At 39.0% G+C, this 20,778-nt stretch overlaps 1 protein-coding gene across 6 annotated transcripts in view; it reads left to right on the top strand.

Moving 5' to 3' along the window:
* dst (dystonin) overlaps window positions 1-20,778 on the top strand; it is a 197,254-nt gene that overhangs the window by 48,303 nt on the left and 128,173 nt on the right. For 5 of the 6 annotated variants that reach the window (XM_051916336.1, XM_051916339.1, XM_051916338.1 and 2 more), the window contains exons 5-8: window positions 788-849; window positions 6,236-6,325; window positions 11,403-11,480; window positions 14,259-14,351. In XM_051916336.1, coding sequence (XP_051772296.1) covers window positions 788-849; window positions 6,236-6,325; window positions 11,403-11,480; window positions 14,259-14,351 — 323 coding nt within the window. Of the gene's footprint in view, window positions 1-787; window positions 850-6,235; window positions 6,326-8,560; window positions 8,675-11,402; window positions 11,481-14,258; window positions 14,352-20,778 lie in introns of all 6 variants that reach the window. The other variant, XM_051916337.1, reaches the window with a different exon arrangement.

Raw genomic sequence — 20,778 nt, 5'->3', positions numbered from 1 at the left:
GATAATTTATTAAAGCTTGTCAAATTTGCCCCTAATTGGGCGTGAGCAAAAACACACCGTTTTTGTGTGTGTCCCTTTAAATGCAAATGAGCTGCTGCTCCCGGACCCCTCCCCAAAAGAGGGCGGAGTTTTAACAGCTCACTCTTCAGTTGCTCAACAACAACAAAGCTGGAGAATCTCACGCAGCCAAAATGAGGATTGTCAGTAACGGTGTTCAGCCTTACATTGTTCAAACCGGAGTCGACACTGATGGAGAGATTCAGGAAGAAGTTACAACTTTTAGAATGAAACTGGACGTTTCTGAATGGTTAGTGGATAAATTTATGTAGTTGCTGTGGAGTTGATTCAACTCATCGACTAGCATGTGCCGTCATGTTAATCTTTTGTGCAAATCCAGTGTTGAATTGACCCTCTTCTGTGAAGCAGTCCGGTGTAAAATGACAGCATGACAACAACACTCTACTACAACAACTCTTCCTCTTCTCTAAAGCAGCCCAACATGGCCTTGCCCCCTTTGTTGTGTGTTCTCGGGGGCGGGGTTTATGTAAATAGTAGGGTTTGTGATGTCACTAACCCGGGAAGAAGCCTGTTGTAGTCCCTACCAGCCATTTGTTGCAACATTACACACTAACTAAAGTTAAAAAAGTGAAATCATAATTAAGGACATCTTTACTGTAATACAATAAAAGTATTCCTGCCATTGGGTGAGCCAGTATTACTGGATATGGTGTCAATGCTAAAATTTATTCTGAAAGCAGTCCTAACATCAATCCTTCTTGTTTTTCAGATGAAAGAGACCGAGTCCAGAAAAAGACTTTTACAAAATGGATCAATCAGCACCTCTTAAAGGTAGGTCTGTTTTTCTTGTATTCATAGCACTGGGGTCTTGTATCAGTGCACATTACTGAGGTGAAGGTTGGTTATAGAAAGAGAACATGCCCAATATGCTGTAATCTGAATTATAGCAACAAAAAAACAAATATAAATGTACAAACAATGAACTCTGAAAAGGAAGGTGTTAACATGTGCTGTAGTTCTGTTTGGGAGGGACCTGGCAGCTCCTTACACGCTTCATTAATTCTTCAGGTGTGCCAACGTCTTCAGGGCATTCGCAGGACAACTTTTATTTAAAACAGGTCCCATAATAAACTGATCTTATGATCAGTTTATTAACCGTGAAGCACATGTCGGCATGCCTGAACATCCCATGATATGCAGAATATACTGTTTCTTGGATAAAAAGAAGTCGTCTCCAGAACAGATCATTTTATTGTGAATAACAGGTATAATAATCAGTCAAACTAGTTTTATTGTCCGTATTTTCCATATGAGGTCCAACTACCTTTTCAAGTCTGTGCAAATGTTTTGTGTTCATTTAGACTTAATTTCATGTCATTTTCTCCCAGGCAACAAACTTATCCAAGATGGCAAGTAACAGCGTGTCCGGTATAATCACTTGATTTTCTATTTAAGACACATCTCCAATCAGATAAATGACTTTATAGATAGCATTTATTTTTATTACTGTCATTATTATTACAGTCAATAAGGTAGCAGGATATTCCACCATAAAGAAAAAAAAAACAAGTAACAACGTGATGAATAATTTGATATGGATAATTATTATAATTCACTCTGTGGAATGTTCTAAATGACTTGAGTAAAGTGTTCATATATATCAACTATTCACCATTAAATGTTTAATAGATTTCTGTTTCAAGGTTATTATAACTGAAACTAAACAATAAAAATACATTTCTGTTACTTGAAATAAAATAAATGTTAACTGTAATTAAAAATAAATAAATAAATAAAAAAACATTTCCCATTTTTATTTAGTTTAACTTGATGTACTAAAATAAATACATTTTAAAATTTTAACTATTTAAAAATAAATTAATTAATTAATAAAATCTATATAGACATTTTTTAAAAAATTACAAACACAACAAAATTACTGAAACTGTAACTGAAATTAAAATGAAAACGGAAAATATAAACAAAATCTAATTCAAAATTTGAATAAAAACTAAAATAGTATCTCATAGATACTAAAATAACATTGCTCTAGATTGTAGTAGTATGATCAATACCACAATCACAGAATGGCCCTGTTCAGGGTTTAGTGAGCTTAACGACTAGCATTAGCACTAGAGTTGGTGTAGGGGTTATGTTTTGTTCTGTTAATTAATTTGTGTTTTAGGGGCCGTTTACGCGACACCCTTTAAAACGTAAAACTTTTTATGCGCTTTGGCCGTTCATTTACACGACAATGGCATTTTGGTGGCCTGAAAACAAAAACTTTTGAAAACGGGTTTCAAAGTGGAAGGTTTTGAAAATGGCCTCCGTGTAAACAACAAAAACGTGAATCTTTTTAGTCCTTTTCACAGATTCGTGTGAATGGGGATCGTTTTGACAATGGTTGTCATCTGTACATGGAAAACTCAAAGGAAAAACATATCCGTTTTAAGCATATTGTTGTTGTGTAAACGTATCCTTAGTTTAGCTTTCCCTTTTTCTGTTTCAGTTCTAATTCCTTGTTTGTTTCTATGGTTTCTGATTAATCACACACCTGTTGCTATTCTAATTCATTAGCTCTTCCTGTGTCTCCATTCGTGGTTCAGTCTTGTTTATGTATATGGTAAACATGGTTGTGTTCAATACTTATTCCTTGTATTATTCTTCTGTGTGTTCTTCGTTGGATTTATTAAAGACTGGTTTGTTTGGTCTCTCTATCGTTGTGCGCTTTACTGCAGCCACACATCTGTGACAGAAGACTGAACCTAGAGAAAATTTTTGTGATGTTTCTTCTTTTTCTTTTGCCCACTATGGACTTATCTGCAGTCCGTTTTCTTTGTTTGGAGCAGAAGGAGCAAAACCTCGAAGACCACACAAGGTAATTTTTAGCTCACGTGCCCCAGTGTGCAGTCGAAGGCACCCCTGTTCATGGACAGTCCTCATTGAAACTTTGCCACCTCTTTGGAGTGGGTGCTGGTGAATTGTGGATTGCCCTTCATCGTTTGCTCAGTGGAAGAAGACCCTGCCAGCCCCACTCCAGACCAAGAGCCCAGCCATCCATCCACACAGAACAGACATACTGCCTGAGCCCTTCACAGACCCTGAGCCTACAACCGCCACAGAGCCTGAGCCTAAGCAACAGCCTATGGCCATCTTCATCCTGGAGCCTGAGTCAGTGCCAGTAGGTGTCCTCATAGAGTAAGGGGAGGGAGTGGAGCCCCGCTCATACTCCCAGCAATGAGGGTGAGCTGTGTCTGGCCTTTGCATTATTATATGTGGAAGTGGAAGAGGATATTTGCTCCCTTCTCCGCTGGTCCTGCCCAGCCGCAAGTCTCCTATGTCTCCAGTGGTCCCACCCAGCCTCCCTTTACCACCTCCTCTACTAAAGACAGCCAGTCCTTCAGTCTCGCCTCTGCAGGTTTCCTTCAGTCCCTCAGCTACCCCTTTGTTGACTCCACTCTGCTGCGTGGATCTGCCTTGGGTCTTGCGGTCTCCAGCTCTGCCTTGGCAAGGGGATCCCATGGCTCTGCCTCCAGCCTCTGAGCCCATCGCTCCACCTTGGCCCATCAACCAGTCAGCTCCACCTGGGCTCCTCCCTCCCTCGGCTCCACTGGGCTCCCTCCTCCCTGTGGCTCCGCCTTGGTCAGTTATCGCTCTGCCTGTACCATGGACATCCGGGCCTTCAGCTGCGCCTCGTCCCTCCACCCCTTCAGCTCCGTCAGGCTCTGCCTTCTATACATCTCCGGTGTTATCCAGTGTCTATGTCTCCTCGGCTCCACCTAGGTCTCCAAATCTCCTGGCTCCACCGCTGGTGGTCGGACAGCTGATTCCATTCTGGCTCCTCCCATTATTGGTTCCACCATGGGCCTTTATCCTGGCTGTATTCTGCATTGTTAGTTGTATCCTCCCTCCATCAGCTCCACTTGAAACTGTCGCCCTTATGGCTCCACCGAGCTCCCTCGTCCCTCCGGCTCTGCCTGCGCCACGGACGTCCGGGCTTTCAGCTGTGCCTCGTCCCTCCACCCCTTCAGCTCTGTCGGCTCTGCCTTTCCTCCGGCTCCACCTTGGTCCTTACTCCCACCTGCTCCACCTCAGTCCTCTGGCACCCTGGTTCCACCTTGGCGGCTCATTATCACCTAAGGTGTTGTCCGGTCTCTATGTCTCCTCGGTTCCACCTAGGTCTCCAACTCTCCTGGCTCCACCATTGGTGGTCGGACAGCTGACTCCACTCTGGCTCCTCCCACCATTGGTTCCACCATGGGCCTTCATCCTGGCTGTACACTGGGTTGTTATTTGGATCCTCCCTCCATCAGCTCCTCCCTGGCTCCTTCCTCCATCTCTGCCATCGTTTTTCCATTAGCTAGTCCTGCTCTGGTCATATTCCTCACCAGCTCCACATCCTCCTCCAGAGCCCCCACCCTCCCTCAACTGTTGGACTCTTAATAGTTACGGCGCGAGGACGCGCCTTCCGGAAGGGGGATGTAGTGTAAGGTTTATGTTTAGTTCTGTTAGTTCATTTGTGTTTTATTTTGGCTTTCCCTGTTTCTGTTTGCCTGAGTTGTAATTCCTCGTTTGTTTTTATGGTTTCTGATTTATTCACACACCTGTTTCTGATCTAGGTCATTAGCTCTCCCTGTGTATTTAAGCTATTAGTTTCCTCCGTTCATGGTTCAGTCTTGTGTATGTGTATGTTACGTGGTTGTGTTCAAAACTTTTTACTTGTATTCTCCTGCATGTTCCTGGTTGGATTTATTAAAGACTGTTTTATTTGGACTCTATCATTGTTCGCTTTACTACAGCCACACATCAGTGACAGTTGGACAGTATAACAAGAAATAATATCAATATTTTTCAGCACACTTATCAGTATTATTATATATTTTGTTCCTCTGAAATGGTTTAAAATGTTTTCTTAAAAAAAAAAAAATCTATTTTAATAGTACATTTTAACTAAATAAAAAGAAGAAAGAAGGTGTATTGTTATAAGATTATAATTTTTAACACTCCAGGTCAGATTTATTTATTAAGTATTTATATATTTTTGTATTAAAAAAAGTAACAAAAAAAAGTTGCAAATGAGTAGGTTAATTTAAATGAAAAATACTCATTTGTTGTAATGAATAATTTGGCAATGGCAATACAGCACTGATTGAGTCTATACCATTAACTATAAATAATAATTTTAAATACTTTTACAGTATATATTTTACAGTATTGGAGTCACCTCTACTACTACTATTTGTTATGCAAGGTGCTGACTTGCAGCGCATGGTAAAGTGTAACGGACTGACCCAGATCCCGAGTTAAACATCTATTTTAATCAGGTAGCTGTGGTTGCTGGGGAACGAGAGGACCTGGGTGAAAGCAGGTCAGTGAGGCAGAGAGGTGACTTCAGCGGCGTGGTATTCAGGACCATGGTCAGGCAACGGTCATGCTGCTGGAGCTGCAGTAGTGAAAGGCCTTGTCTGATGTCTGTCGTTAGCCAGTATCTCACGAGAGCGTTTGTGTTTAGTATAGGGAACTGCTACAATCCTGTATGTGTATGTGAGGGATAAAAAGGCTTTCAACACATCATAAGGGATGATTCATTGTGAAATGATACCTCAAAAAACATCCTCTTACAATGGTCAAACATCAGTCCTGAGTACTTGTTTGCAACAAGCAATGACTAATTGTTGAGACACTGTGATGCTGAACTTGGACAACCAGTAACTCAGTAATATCAATCAAAATATATTTTCTTTTTACAGTAAGGGCAGACATGATCTGGTTTGGCCTTTATCAGAACTGCTGATGTGCTTAAACGGGCCTTTTTCAAGGTGCACTAGTGTCTCGCAGTCATAAAATGGGTCCTTTGTCTTTTGAAGGATAATAATTCATTGCTGGAGATGATTTCTCATGAAAGAATCCCCTGCAAATCCTTAAAGGAAATGTATTCATGACATAATGGTGATAAATTATCCTGCATTATAATGTGATTTGATAGATTCATTTTAAAAGCTTGATCAAATTCTTAAAGTTCATATAAATTTGTAGTAAATAAAACACTGAATCCCCCCCACTGAATTCAATTTTTGACCAAAACAAATGATTTATGATTAAACAATTCATGCATTGGCTGGATTTGTAGCTGATGCATTGAGAAAATTCATGAATTTTTACACTGCTAATAGATTGATGGATTTTTTTTATACACTCTCTTCTCACTTTGTGGCAGGTACGAAAGCATGTGAATGATCTGTATGAGGATTTGCGAGATGGACATAACCTGATCTCCCTTCTGGAAGTGTTGTCCGGTGAGACACTGGTGAGTATTGCTCTGTTTCAACTGTTCAGTAATCACTTCTTATTGTCTGTCCACTGTTTGAATCTGAAACACACTTGAAAAGCAGTCTTGAAGCGGAACACTTGAACACGTGTGCAGTCACTTGCTGTTTTTGAAGGGGGCATCTTAGATTCACCATCCACACCAGTCCACATCTGTGTGTTTGTGTTACTAATCCAGCAGGCCGATTAAATGTGCACTCACGCACTGATGAGCTTTGCTAAAAGTGACATAACCAGTTCCTGCACACTCATGTTTTACAGCAGCTAAAACATCTGTGCTAATAGTGTAATATGTGAACATGCTTTTGCTTATTTACACCCTAGTGTACAACAAACCCTTCATATTCGCACTATAGCAGTTTTACACTAAGAAAGACAGTGTATTGTGGATTGTGTTACAATACATTCAGTGTCAGCTTTGGAGGAATTCTCATTCAGCATCAGATGTGCTGTAGAGTTGTGTAAACGAACACATACTAGCAGATTATAGTATGCAGTCCACATTTTAGAAGCCAGGTCTGGGATTGTGTGTAATATATATTTGAGACCTCATGAAATCATTGTTTTGCCTGTAAGCTTTGAAGCTAACATCTATGTGCTAGTGTGCCCTTCGATGTTGACATAATAAACCAAGAGGTACACATTTAAAATGTAAGTCAAAATATATTTATTATGACCTTATCCTTATGAAAAAGTACACCTTAGCCCACTTTTAAAAATACTTTTTATTACAGAAACATATGCTTGTATATATTATGCTTGTACAAATTATATATTTGGTGGGATATGTTCTCTATATCATTTAAACTTTCTCTCGTGTGCATATCCTATACCACGTAATCAGGTGTTTGTCACATGACTAATTAATTGCTGATTGTGAACTCTGATTGTGTTTGTTGTTCACACACTGATGAAGGCTCATTAGTCGCAACGCATCGGTGTGTGGTTATATGTCACCTGTTTTTAAATACCTAAGCCATGATTAAATAAAGGCTTTTTATATTTTTCCTAAATACTCCTAAATGGCTTGGATTGATATTTTTTAAAAGTTAATTTTTCCTCTGAACCAGAGAATTTACCGCAACATTTACCGCTCCCCCTAAAAAATTTCCAATCTTAACCTAATTTTGTTAAGATGATTGTGAGGCTGAGCCAAAAACAATTATCACCTTTTTTTTCAAAATTCAAAATCGTTACTGAGAAATTGTTTTACGAATTTGACGACAAGCACGCCAAAGTGGACGTGAGGCTGTATCTCTGCACTGCTTTGGCATTTTGAGATGAAACTGGGTACCTATCATCACAAGCATGACTTGAGGGTACTTGCACAGTTTTGGAACAGCACCCCCTACTAGTCAAGAGATATGAAAATGACTATTTTTGGTTATAACTTTTGTACAGTTTGACCAAAACTCATAATATTGTTCTCTTTATTTGGTGTGGCGTGCTGAACCAAACGATATCCAGTTTTCACATGTCGGCCATTTTGGGCGTCGGCCATTTTGAATTTTGAATTAAAATGCTGTATTCTACAAAGGCATTGACATATCATGACGAAACTTGTTATGTGTCTTTAGCACCATTCCCTGAAGCCACCTGTCAAGTTTTGGGTTGGTGCCATCTAGTGGTCAAAAAATATAACAAAATATACAATAATTCTTTTAGCTTTTTTGAATTTCAACTGATGGCCATAAGTCTCACCTCTTTCTATTCCTTTAGTCCTACAGAATCCAATGGTATATTTTCAACAGCCAAAAAGAATCACCATAATACTACAACCAATCAAACTTCATGCAGTTGGTGGGTTTGCTGCAGCCCAGTAATTGCTGCTTGCAGCTATATTTAGTTATATTTGATTAGTTTTAGTCTGGATCAAATGATTGACATTGCACCTACATTTATTCATTTAGAAGATAATTTTATCGTTAGAAACCAGGAACACTGTTAAAGGGATTGAGTTTAATTTGACTGAGAATTCCTCCAGAAGCTTTTACTGTCAAGTCCGGTCATTTTGTGATGTGAGTCTTTAGTTTGGCTGCTGACAGACCTTCTCATCACTGTAGAGAAGTGCCCCCTTTCTTTTGATGACACCCTGTTTCTTTTCCTCCTTGTCCTCTGTTCCTCTCATTTTCTTCTTCTGTCCATCTCTTATGTGTCCACCTGTTTCTGTGTCTGTATGTGTGTCTCTCTCTCGTGCTCACGTTCCCGCGGTAAGCCAAGGGAGCGTGATTTTCTGAAGACGTTACGGTTGGTGAGTGCGGCTGACGCATGCACGGTTGAGCGGCATGGACGTGACCACGATGATGATGATAAAGATGAGGATAAGGGGGTAGGTGTGGACACGTGTCCTCCTGCCCCCTCAGTAACAGGACTAATGTAGCGAGTGCTGTGATATTAACTGGAGTGCTAAACCCAGAGAAGCTTGTCTTCTCATCAGTGGACTGTAGGCATCTAGAACTTTCCCGATCTTTACAAATCCACCCGATAGTTAGGTTGAAGCCACAGGGATGGGTAAATACCATGTTCATATTGGCTAAATATTGCCTTCTGGGGTTTCTGTGGAGAGCTCTAGAATGCCAGCTTGGTCATTTCTCAAGACACAGAAGCTTGAGCTGTGAACTAAAGGCCTGATTCAAGTTCCTTTCGCTTCAAGAGTGTGTTAAAGACCCCATGAAATCAAAGTTTTGTGGCTTTTAGTTCATGTCTGTTGATGATTAAGGCCCTGATATACTTCAAATGAAATTGATGAACTGCTGTGACGTCAATGCGAACAAAATCTGGCCAAAAATGAAGTTTGAATGCCATGTCCGTAATTTATAGCAAAAAATCTAGCATTAATTCAATCTCAAACGGATTCATTTAAATAAGTTATTACTCACCACCTGCGTGACGTCATTCACCAACGTGGTTGAACGACAGGTTTGCGACAATACGGTTTTCAGGAAACAGTCATGACTAGCTAGTTGATTTGTTCAACGGTGCATCGTACTATGGTAGTGAAGCAGCGAGTTTTGTCGTTGTATGGAAAACGCACCCCTGGTCGGTGCAAACATATCAAAATCACTATGATCAGATGCTATCTGAACGGCTGTTTTCTCACCGCTGGCATTTTGTTTATTTTGTTATTGAGAGGAAAGCACGCAGCACATATTTACATATTCATTTAAACATCGCTCTTAGCAGTGTAGACAGTGTTTGGATGGTTCACTAAGAGTATATTGTCACAAAGGTATTTCCAACTTCTTTTTACCCCTGAGCGAAGAACAAAAAAAACAAACAAAAAAACAAATATCCTTCGGCTTGAGTATACTGGGGCCTTTAAAATTGATGACATCTCTGGCTCAGCGGAGATTTAGTTTAAATTAAATCCACAAAATTTTTTAAAGTGATTATGTAGTTATTAAGCAATGATGATGTCAGCATGATTTCATCTTCAGTTTTTAAAACTCTTTATTGAATCATTTTTCATTTCCTAGGGAAGAACCGGTTTAAATGAAAGACTGGTATAATTTTTCTTTTATACTTTTCATACCTAGTTTGTTACCATTATTGTTGTAAAATGCAGTCTACTGGTGCTTGATATTAAAAAGAGTCATTTAAAAATTAGTGCTTGACAGATATATTGGCCTTTACGATATATCGGTTAAGCACTAATTTTTTAAATTAATCTGTTTAGTAATTTACTTTTTTAGACTGCATTTTAGTAATAGTGCTTGACCGATATATTGCCAAGACCGATATATCGGTTGATATTTGGCATTTTTTAATGATAGGCAATAAGTTCTTCTGTTCGGCCAGTGTGTTGCAAGTGGGAATTTTATTTTGATGGCGCATCTTTGGACTCTTATTCTCTTTTTAACAGTTCTAATACTTTATTAGATAGAACTGTTAAACAAAGACAGCAAACGGAATACGAAAAAGTATAACTTATGGGTATCAGGGAACCACTATCTAAACTTATATCCTTATATCCTAGGTTTAGCTTTTGACTTCAGTCGATTGTATTTAGGCTTCAGTATTAATAGTTGTGTTCAATGTGAAGATTATCATGATGAGCAAAACGTGTAATAATCATAAACTTATTTTGGTCACAGAGCTTATTTTTTACAAATATCCAAAAGCCAATGTAAAAATCCTATTGGGTTTTTCTCGAGGAAACCAGTGTGATGTCAACCTACGTGTTGGCGTACAAAAACTATGTCATCCCTGTAGCGCTCAAATGCTCGTAATTTGTTTCTTTGCTCTTATTTTATTACTATAATTGTTTGAGGACTTTTTACTTACATTAGTTCACCTAGTACTAGTTTTTGCTGTGGTATTGGTATTTGTCATCTGTATTTGTTAAAGCATTTCATGGGGTCCTTTAATGTTTATCATTATTTAAAAAAATTACACATACTTATCTTTAATCAAAATCGCTATATCATGTGATAGAAACCTTTTGGTTTTGATTGATAAAATATTTTGTCATTTCTCACAATTCTGTGAACAAAACACAAGGAGCTCATGTCAGTCCTTTACTTCCAGACTCACTGTGCTGTTGCACTGAAGGGCAAAACAAACGACGATTCTCTAAAAGTCATCCATCATCTGCTCTATTGTGCTCATTTCTCTTTAAGTCTACCCACACTGTACTGTACATTAAGTTTGAGCTGAATTGAGGCTTTTTTATGTTTCAGCTGGACAGTGGAGATTTTCTCTTTCTTTCCATCTGCTTTATTCCCATTTAGTTGCTTCCCGCACCAGTCTCGGCCCACTCTGCGTCTTTGACCTTGCGTTTGGCTTTGTGTTCCCTCAAAAGCTTCATATAACTTAGTGCAAACCTGTCATGTACATGTGTGAAGTTAGCAAGAAATATCATCTACTGTTGTCAGGCAAGCTTCCCCGTTCAAAGAGGGGATTGATGTGCAGTAGTTGATGATAGGGGGCACTGTGAGTTTCTCTCCCCGCAGGCAGAGCGTCTGTGTGACGGTACGGTGAGTGTCTGGTGCCGAGAGCTCGGCTGTGTCTGATTATACATGTTCTGACGGCTTCTCCTCTCTCTCCTCCCCTCACAGCCGCGGGAAAAGGGCCGCATGCGCTTCCACAGACTCCAGAATGTACAGATTGCACTGGACTATTTAAAAAGACGACAGGTAAGACCAGTGGGAAACATAATCAACGTAGGCAGTGGGATTTATTTTTTTTAAGCAGCTTTCATGCAGCAGGGTTGTAACCACTGTAGATATTGAGAATTAGAAATGGCCAAATCGTCCCCCCCCAATATTTGATATTCTTGATGTTGCTCTGCTGCACTCCATTACACACTTCTCTGATTATTGTTATGACAAAAAGTTAAAAAAGTTACATTTTTATGCTGGTCTGCCTCGGCGCTCTAACTGCGCTTGTCAGTGTCAAAATGTTTGAGATGGCCAATCAAATCAAAGAAGGCGGGGCTTCACAGAAGACGAGTGCAAATTCCAACAAAGCACTTTAGTTTTAATAGTAAAATGTGCATGGCGACATTTAATATCACACAACTTTTTACTATAGTGATGTTTAACGACCGACAGAAATATCTAGTAATGCAAACTCTTCTATGAAATTTCACCATTTTGAAATGGAAATATGTTATTAATTTACTTTATTCATGTAATTCATAACTGAATGTGACAAGACTAAAAGCATCTTGCATTTTTGACATATGAGTGAACGTGTGTGTGTGTGTGTGGATATTTTAAAATAAAACATAATTTGCAAGTAGTTTAAATCAATGGATTACTTCACAGTTAGACCTACAACATATTTTATGTGCCGTTTTTATTTTGTTATTCCTTTAAATCTCTTTTAATCCACTGATTATTTAATTACTTTACATAAAAAAAAAGGACCCCAAATGTTCAAGACATGGTTATGGCCTTGTCATGCAGTTTACAAATTGAGTGATTAAATAAGTTTATATTTTTTTGTATAATTTTGTGCAACACTAAGAAATAGTGTATAAGTTTCTGCTGCTGAAATATAACGAAAGTGAAGTCATTTGCAGTCTTTGTAAAGTAGATCAAATCAACATTGAAGCTCAACAAGAATGAAATCTCATTTACAAGCCAAACTCACTGCAGTTGTTGATATCTGCAGAAGTCTTGCTGTGCGGTATCATCTTGATAACATAAATCATTTGCAATAATGCTACTCTAAGTTACATTTGCAATTCAAAATGATGCTGCTTTGCTCCCACAGAGATATTTGACTGTTTTTCACAGAGCAAATTTCATACGTTTCAACTAAATTATTGTAAATTCCACTCATGTTGCACTTGTGTGACATAATTGATAGATACAAGATTCCTGATGGGTAAACATTCACAAATGTTGTTATTCTACCAGTAGTTTTTGATAAATGATGCACTGAGCATATTCACTTTCTAGTTCTCTAAGTTTATATGGAATAATTCTAATTCCTTATACAATATGGTCAGTCACAATATATATATATATATATATATATATATATATCTTCCAAAGAGAATAGATAAAGTCTGCAATGCGTATGTGCTATGGGTGGGTTTTCATTTCTATAGAGAAAATGAGAAGAAACATCTAATTTGGCTATTTCTAAAAATACAAACCCAAGCAGTTCTGCTCAGGATGATGAGTGAAAGATGAGGAAGCAGACTTTGACATCAGAAATCATAAATATTTGAGATAGTCTTGCCTTACAATGCCCTTTAGCTGACTGTTTATAAAATATTTTATGACCTCTTATTTGTATTTGCTTGATTATGCCATAAATATATTTCAGTGAAATGTGCACATAAGAAATCATTGCCTTATCCAAGATCAAGCATGGTTACAATTGTGGGAAAGCTGTGAAATATTCATCACTGCAGGCTATTGTTATGATTCACTGCACATAACCCACATCCTGTTTTCATTATCAGCATTAAAATCAGTGAATATTAACGTAATAAACCACACGCCATATGTAAGTGCATAACAGTGATTTTATCATGGGTAAGAACAAAGTTCTTTTGTTTGACTCAAAATAGTGACTAACCCAATTTGTTTAAAGACAGCAGTTTTCCAAAATAGTTACAAATGCATGTATTAATAATAATAAAAAATTGGAATCAACAATACCAGTGTCCCAACTTTGCACATTATAATAGAAAGTTCACAGTGGCTTTAAATGTGGCCATTTCAAACAGAATACATCAAATTATCCAGACAATTATACCCCATCATGCTTTAAATAACAGTTCTGTACTGTAGTGCCATCTTGTGGTGAGCCGCTGACAATGTTACGTCACTGTCATAAACCGCATGACGTTTGTTACAGATTTATTGCTCTTAGAATTATGTTTATAATCTAGAAGTAGATTGCGCCATAGATTAGTTCTGGAAAACAAATGCATTTTTTTTAATGGCAGTATTATACAAATGCCATCATGTACTTGGATCTACAGTATTTTAAATGTGTAGGGTATATATTTATCTATGTATGTGTTTGTAAACCACATGAAAACATTCTATATTAAGTGTATAAAGTATAAAAACACTCTTGCATGTGCTTCTGTAGACATTACAAATAATATTACATGCCTTTGAGTGCTTAATCTCATCTCATTTACTACTGAATTAGAGTGAATTAATTAAGCAGCTGAATCAGATTTAAATGGCCATGAAATTGAGCAGCAATTAAATCTTACTGAATTTAAAATATAGCCTTGCACATTGTAATATTGAGGTGAAAAATGACCTTTTTAATTACATTTAAATTGCATATGGTTTTGTATGTGTCTTTGTGTGTAAACATGCATTGATTTCAAATAAATAAATAAAAATGTCGTTACATATGCAGTCATGTGTTTCATGTCTTCATGTAATGATGCGGAGCACTGCATGATTATGTTCGTTCATTCCTCGTGTACTCAGGTGAAACTGGTGAACATCAGGAATGATGACATAACGGATGGAAACCCAAAACTGACATTGGGATTAATATGGACCATAATTCTGCACTTTCAGGTGAGTTGGCTATTTTTGTGTTGTGTTTCATTTTGTTGATCCAGTTTTGTTGTCCACGTTTTAGCTCATTAGATTTACTTGGGAACATGAAATACATGCAAACTGCTTTCATCTTGCAGTTCATTCTCTGACCACAAGAGGTCAGACATGTATTTGCTGGAGGGTGTGCACTGTGCAGTATTGAGCAAAATGAGACAAATAAGCCCTGTATTTACTCCTGTCTGTGGCTGTGATGGGTAACCAACATTGTTTGACTGCTGTATTTCAGCACACACTGTGTATTTATGTTGGCTTGAGAAGGCAAACATGCTGTTATTGTACAAAATCCCTGACCAAAGACCAACATTTTCAACTATAACTCCTAGAGCTTTTAAACTACAACCACCCATAACACCCTAGCAACCATTTAGAAGTGGCCTATCAACCGCTCAGGTTATCTTAGTAGCTGCATTGTAACCCAGCAAACATTTGGACATTTAATGACCGTTAAAAAGGCGTCCATCTGACACGTCCCGTCATGGTTGAAAAATAGTTCCAAAATGAAATTTGAACGGACATCTTTGACGTTATCTTATCTTATCTTATTAATTAATTAATTAATTAACTATTATATATTGAACTACACATAGCTAAAAGTCAAAGTAACAATTATACATGCAACCCCAGAGAATTATAGACATGTACAAACGTATCTGAATGCATTTTTAGGAAATGTTCTGTGTTACATATTTTTACCAACCAGTGTTTGTTGGGAACTGCTTAGCAACCACCTAGCAGTGCCTTTAACCACTTACAGCCCTTGGCAACTAACAATGCCCCAGAAAGCACTTAGAACACCTCAGCAACTACCTAGCAACACCTTAACAACCACCTAGAACACCTTAGCAACTGCCTATCAACATCCTAGTAAGTTTTAATCCTCCTTGCAACTGCCTAGAAACCAAAACACACTAACAACCACCTAGCAACACCCTATCAACCATTTTCTTAGTAACTGCCTAGCGACCACCTAGCAATGCCATAAATGACTTACAACACCTTAGCAACTGCATAACAGTGCCCTAGAAAGCACTCAGAACACCTTTGAAATTACCTAGCAACACCCTAACAACCACCTAAAACACCTTAGTAACTGCCTAACAATGTCCTAGAAATCACTCAAAACACATTTGCAACTGCCTAGAAACCAAAACACGCTAAAAACCACCTAGCAACACCCTATTAACCATTTAGAACATCTTAGTAACCACCTTGTAACTGCCTAGCCACCACCTAGTAATGCTTTAAACCACTTACAACATCTTAGCAACTGCCTAACAATGCCCTAGAAACCACTCAAAACACCTTTGCAACTGCCTAGAAACCAAAACATGCTAACAACCACCTAGTAACACCTTTCAGCCATTCAGAACATCTTAGTAACTGCCTAGCATAACCACCTAGCAATGCTTTAAACCACTTACAACATTTTAGTAGTTTTGTTAGGCAACTGCCTAACAATGCCCTAGAAAGCACTCAGAACACCTTAGCAACTATCTAGCAACACCTTAACAACCACCTAGAACACCTTAGCAGCAACCCAGTAAGTTCTGAACCCCCTTGCAACCACATAGCTTTCAGCCTTCAATTTCTTTCTTCAAACTGCCCAATTACACAAGTCCATAAATAATCTTCAGGCAAGGCTTCATCAAGCCAAGGCTCAAAGTTTGTCTTCATTTCCCTCCTCTAGTGTAATTATTGTTTGGCTGTAGGTGGAGTGCAGTGAGCTCTGTTTGTTTGGGTGTATCTGTCAGTCGGCACAACATGTTCTCTCAAACACTCAGGCCCAGTCTGATTCTTGTTCGTTTCCTGTAATGCTCTTTCATGCAGGAACATTTCCCCTGTTTTAATGAAACTTCAATTATGTGATTTTTCTCAGTAACTACATGGATTGATTTACTACAACTAGATTGACTTACTAAGGTCATCATTTTAGTATCAACATGCAGTAGCTGGAAAATAATTGTGTCATTACATACACAAGATCTGTCTTGTATCTTTTACTCAGTTATTCAGATTTGTAAAAATGCATTTGTATTTTCATCAGCTTTTTCATTCCTTGTGATATATATATGTCTGTGCTTTTCATGGTGCAAGAGTTTTATTTCTTAAAATTCAAGTGCTGATGCCATCCTGTGCGGGTGCAGATGATGTATGCATTTTGTGCTTGCGACATGCTTTTCTAAAACTCTGACTCTTAGTAGTCCTGCAGTATTTCTGGCTCCGTGATCTGGAGTCTGAGGGATTTGTGCTTTAGCTGCCACACACAGAGGTCACGCAGAGGTTTTACTGCAGCTGCGCATTTGCAGGTCTGAGCTTGTGAAACCTTCTCCGCATCAAATGTACAGTATATAAGACTGAGGCGGAGAGGACACGCTCTTGCTTTTCAAAGTTGTAAAATGCGTCTCGGGACTCCTGTGATTGGTTTAATTCCTCTGCCAACACGAATCCAGTGCGAATATCCCCTACTGATTTTGAACACTGTCCCACCTTCACAGCGGCAGATTATTAATATCCTTGGCTCAGCTGCACGTTCGCTTCGAGATGATGTTATGAGTGAAGAATGTTAGTCGAACCGAGTCTCGATTCGAACCCAAACCATCACAGCTCTTCCTAATTCACATCTTTAACATGCAAGAATGACGTGCTACAACAACTTCACCGCAACCATGCTGGCCCAGCCTCCCTGACAGCCCTCAATGGGCTGAAGGCATACAAAACAAGCCTAAAAATCCATTTCTGGGGCATAGCCGAAGAATGTGTTAAATAATGCTTGGGTTCATAAAACTTGCTGACAGGTAGCGTGGGGACATGCAGAAGCACCTGCCGCTGTCACTCTCACGCGAGCCGTTGGGCATGCGGCCTGTTCCCTCATGATCTGCGGTTGGAGGGTACGTAGAGTTGTTTTTGATGCCTCTGCTCAGACATTAGTCTCTCAGGGCTGATTTTTGAACCGTGTTCATATTTTCTTTTGCCCTCCGGTCTCTTCTTTGGAAGTATCCTGTTTTGAATCAGTTTCCAACAAATTAAATATCACAATTCACTACGTTTACATCTGTTGTTTGCGGCTCTTTAGGAAATTAAAGATGTTAAAGAACGCAGTTATTCATTTATACAATATCCACAGCTGGCATCTGAATACTGTCTGTTTAAACATGCGATCAAAGACATTCAGTTCTGAATCAGGCTGGCATTAGCCATTATGTTGTTTTAGAAGCTTTTGATTGATGTTTTTGCCTTGTGAACATGCTTTGAAGTCCATGAATGAAGGGTGTATTGAGGATGTATGAACATGTCCTCTAGCCACAATATGCAACAACAACATGATATTTGATATTTTTTGGTCAAACATGAACACAATTGCATTACTGAGCAAGTACCTAAAAACATGTTCAAACCTGCCTTACTCCGATTCAGTACGTTAAGCCAGTAAGGAATACTGATTTAAATTTTGAGTTTAGATTTGGTTGGAAATGTTTGCTTTATACCAGTGGTATTCAAATGGCCGGTTCCGGACCTTGGCATTAGTTTCATCTGGACCGTGGGACATAATTGCACCATTTTACCGTTTCTACAGATTAAAGTGAGCAGCGCGTCAAAACAAAGGAGCTGTTCACACCACAAGTGCTCAGGGTCATTTACTGTAATGATCTTTTGGCACTAAATCCTCTAATATTTTCATTTAGAGCCAAACACGCTTCATTAAGGCTCTTACTGCTCCATTCACATTGCTTTCTCCTGATAAAGATGTAAAACGTTGCATTAAGAGCTGCAGATGACGCGGTTATTTTAACAACAGCAGAAACACGGTGAGCAGAAAAATACAATTCCCATTTTTATCTGCCTTAGATCCGACCGTTTAACTAAACTGGTTTGTGACACCAGTACCAGTTTTTCACCATATTTAGCATTATTAATCAGCATATTAAGAGCATTTCATAATAAACAATGTTATAATTTGGAAAATTATTTAGAGATGGCAAGGGAAGACAATTTTTTTTTTTCTTATCTTAAAATATAAAAATGGCCCATACTTTTCTTAAGAGGTAAACCCTGCACCCCAGTATGTTTTCTCACTCCCAAGGCCTTCTCTGTGCCATACACGTCCTGTAGGTGTCTAAATGTAAAAAAAAAAAAAAAAGTGTAGCCTGATAAAACATCTGATCTAACCTTCTATACTCATATCCAGTTGGGAGAAATATTTACTTTTTTTTTAGTAAATATTGGTAAAAATTCATAGACATCACTGCTTTGGCTCTCGGGTTCCAATATTCTCATCTTTGATGACTATTTTGAGTGTGTAAGATTTTTTCTTTTACAAAGTACTTCGGCTGCCCCGATGGAAATGTATAACTGATCCAAAAAAGTATTGTCTGGACCTCTGCTGGGAAGGAAATATAGAGACGGGACCTCTTGGAACTTTAATTGAATACCCCCGCTTTATACGTTTGTTTGTGTTTACATCATGTGGCTACTACAGTACATCACGCTGGGTGCTGAGGAGTGTTTGTACAGTAGCATGTGGCTATGTGTTTGCACAGACTAGTCAGCTAGCTACCATTTAACATGGGCAGTTCTAAGCGGCAGGCCTTGCTGACCTTTGGGGAATCACTCACTGTCAAAACAAAAAATCTGTGAAGAGTCTGAGAAGTGAGAAGCGTCTGCATCCATAAAGGGAAAGTGACAGAGCTTGTGCCAAAATATGATCAGCAGATATGATACTTGCTCAGATGCCATTTATTTCTGTTATTTGCTTTGTTGGAAGCACTTTTTTACTGTCAGTGCATCTGGGATGCAGCATGACCGATCCACTCTGATTGGTGATCATCGTTACCCATGGTGACTCCTCGATTCATCCGTGAAGAAGAGCAGTGCCGAAGCGCAACTGGTGTAAGAAAAAAAAAAGAAAAAAAAAAAAAACCTACTTCTACTCCACCAGCGACATGCGATTTTATGTTCATCCATAAAAGGGCACAGTCATGGTGCTAGAATTTTGCTATATGGGTGCTAAGTAGGGGTGTAACTTTAAACATATTCATTCTGAAATTTATTGGTTACTTGTCTTTCGGTTCAGCACACTTGTGTATCGGATGAGTGCAGCATTGTTTTAACCACTGCACGTGTGGAGCTTCTGGGTGTGGACAATGATACACTTTGATGTTGCGAACACATCTGAAGTACACAATCCAAGTTGTCCTAGAAGAGTGAGACATGCTTTATACTAAACACTACAAACTAATTTTCCCTCATGTGCAGCTTAAATTGCATTTCAGACCTGTTTTCCCTTTTTGTGTACCATTACACCCCTATTGCTAAAGCGGTATGTAGCATGTTGCTGCATGGTTACTACAATTTTCTAGGAAGTTTCTAAGGCATCCATTCTCAAGTGTGTGAGATGTTATGGTGGTGAGATGTGGCAAAAGTATTAGCACATCTTGTGTGGGTTCCCTAAAACAATTTACTCTAATAATGCAAATAACCTTAATTAACTTTAAATGATTGTTTGTTCAATAACTTGTTGTAGAAGCTAATTATATTTTACAACTATACAACTGAGATGATTGAACATTCACCCAAGCAAGTTTATATAGTTAATATAAGTTATCATCTTCCATATCTATGACCACTGCCTATCTTTGTTTGCTTTAAGTGTTGGACTTGATCCTTTTCAAAGCTTTGCTCTTGTTTTGAGCAAGATTAAAGAGCAAATAGAGAGCTTTGTCGTGTGGGGCAGCACAGTTTGCCATGTTTGTCGAGCCAGCCACATTGTCCTGTTATTTTAAAAGGCCACATGACAGGCCATGACTCTCTCAGCCTGGTACGTCCTATTTGAATGGCTCAACTTGCTGAGCAGAGCTTTCACACGCAGCCCACAGTTACCAGAAGCCATCAGGGATCAGATGAGAGTATGTCCCACTCCCCTCCCCTTTCCCCCTCTCTCTCTCCAGCCTCCGACCACTAAGGACATTCAGCCTCTGGAAACTCAACACCAGCAGGGCTCTGGGGGTGGCTGTGTTTACATATCACATGAGGACTGTGACGTTTCCTCAGCTGTGACAGAGAGCTAGAGTTAGTTTGTGTCTCTTGCCGAGCGCCTCGATCTGTATAGTGTTTGTTCTGGAGGATCAGGGCAAAGGGTGCCGTTTCAAAGGTCATTGAGACTTCAGTGTGTTGGCAGCGTGAGAAGAAAGGGCCGGGCTGTGCAGCGAGAACGTGCAATACAGGAAACAGAAGTTTATGTGGAGTGTCTCGGTCCTCTGCGGAGTCTCAGAGGGATTCACATCATCCGTACTGCTCTGGATATTGGACTACTGCTGATTTGTCTGACATCACCTTCGGACCTAAACACTTGCAGGGGAAAAGATGGCTGATACTTCCCGGGATAAGG

The sequence above is a fragment of the Ctenopharyngodon idella genome, chromosome 13, assembly GCF_019924925.1.
Source record: "Ctenopharyngodon idella isolate HZGC_01 chromosome 13, HZGC01, whole genome shotgun sequence".
NCBI classification, from domain to species: Eukaryota; Metazoa; Chordata; class Actinopteri; order Cypriniformes; family Xenocyprididae; genus Ctenopharyngodon; species Ctenopharyngodon idella.
This window is presented reverse-complemented; position numbering and strand designations above follow the sequence as displayed.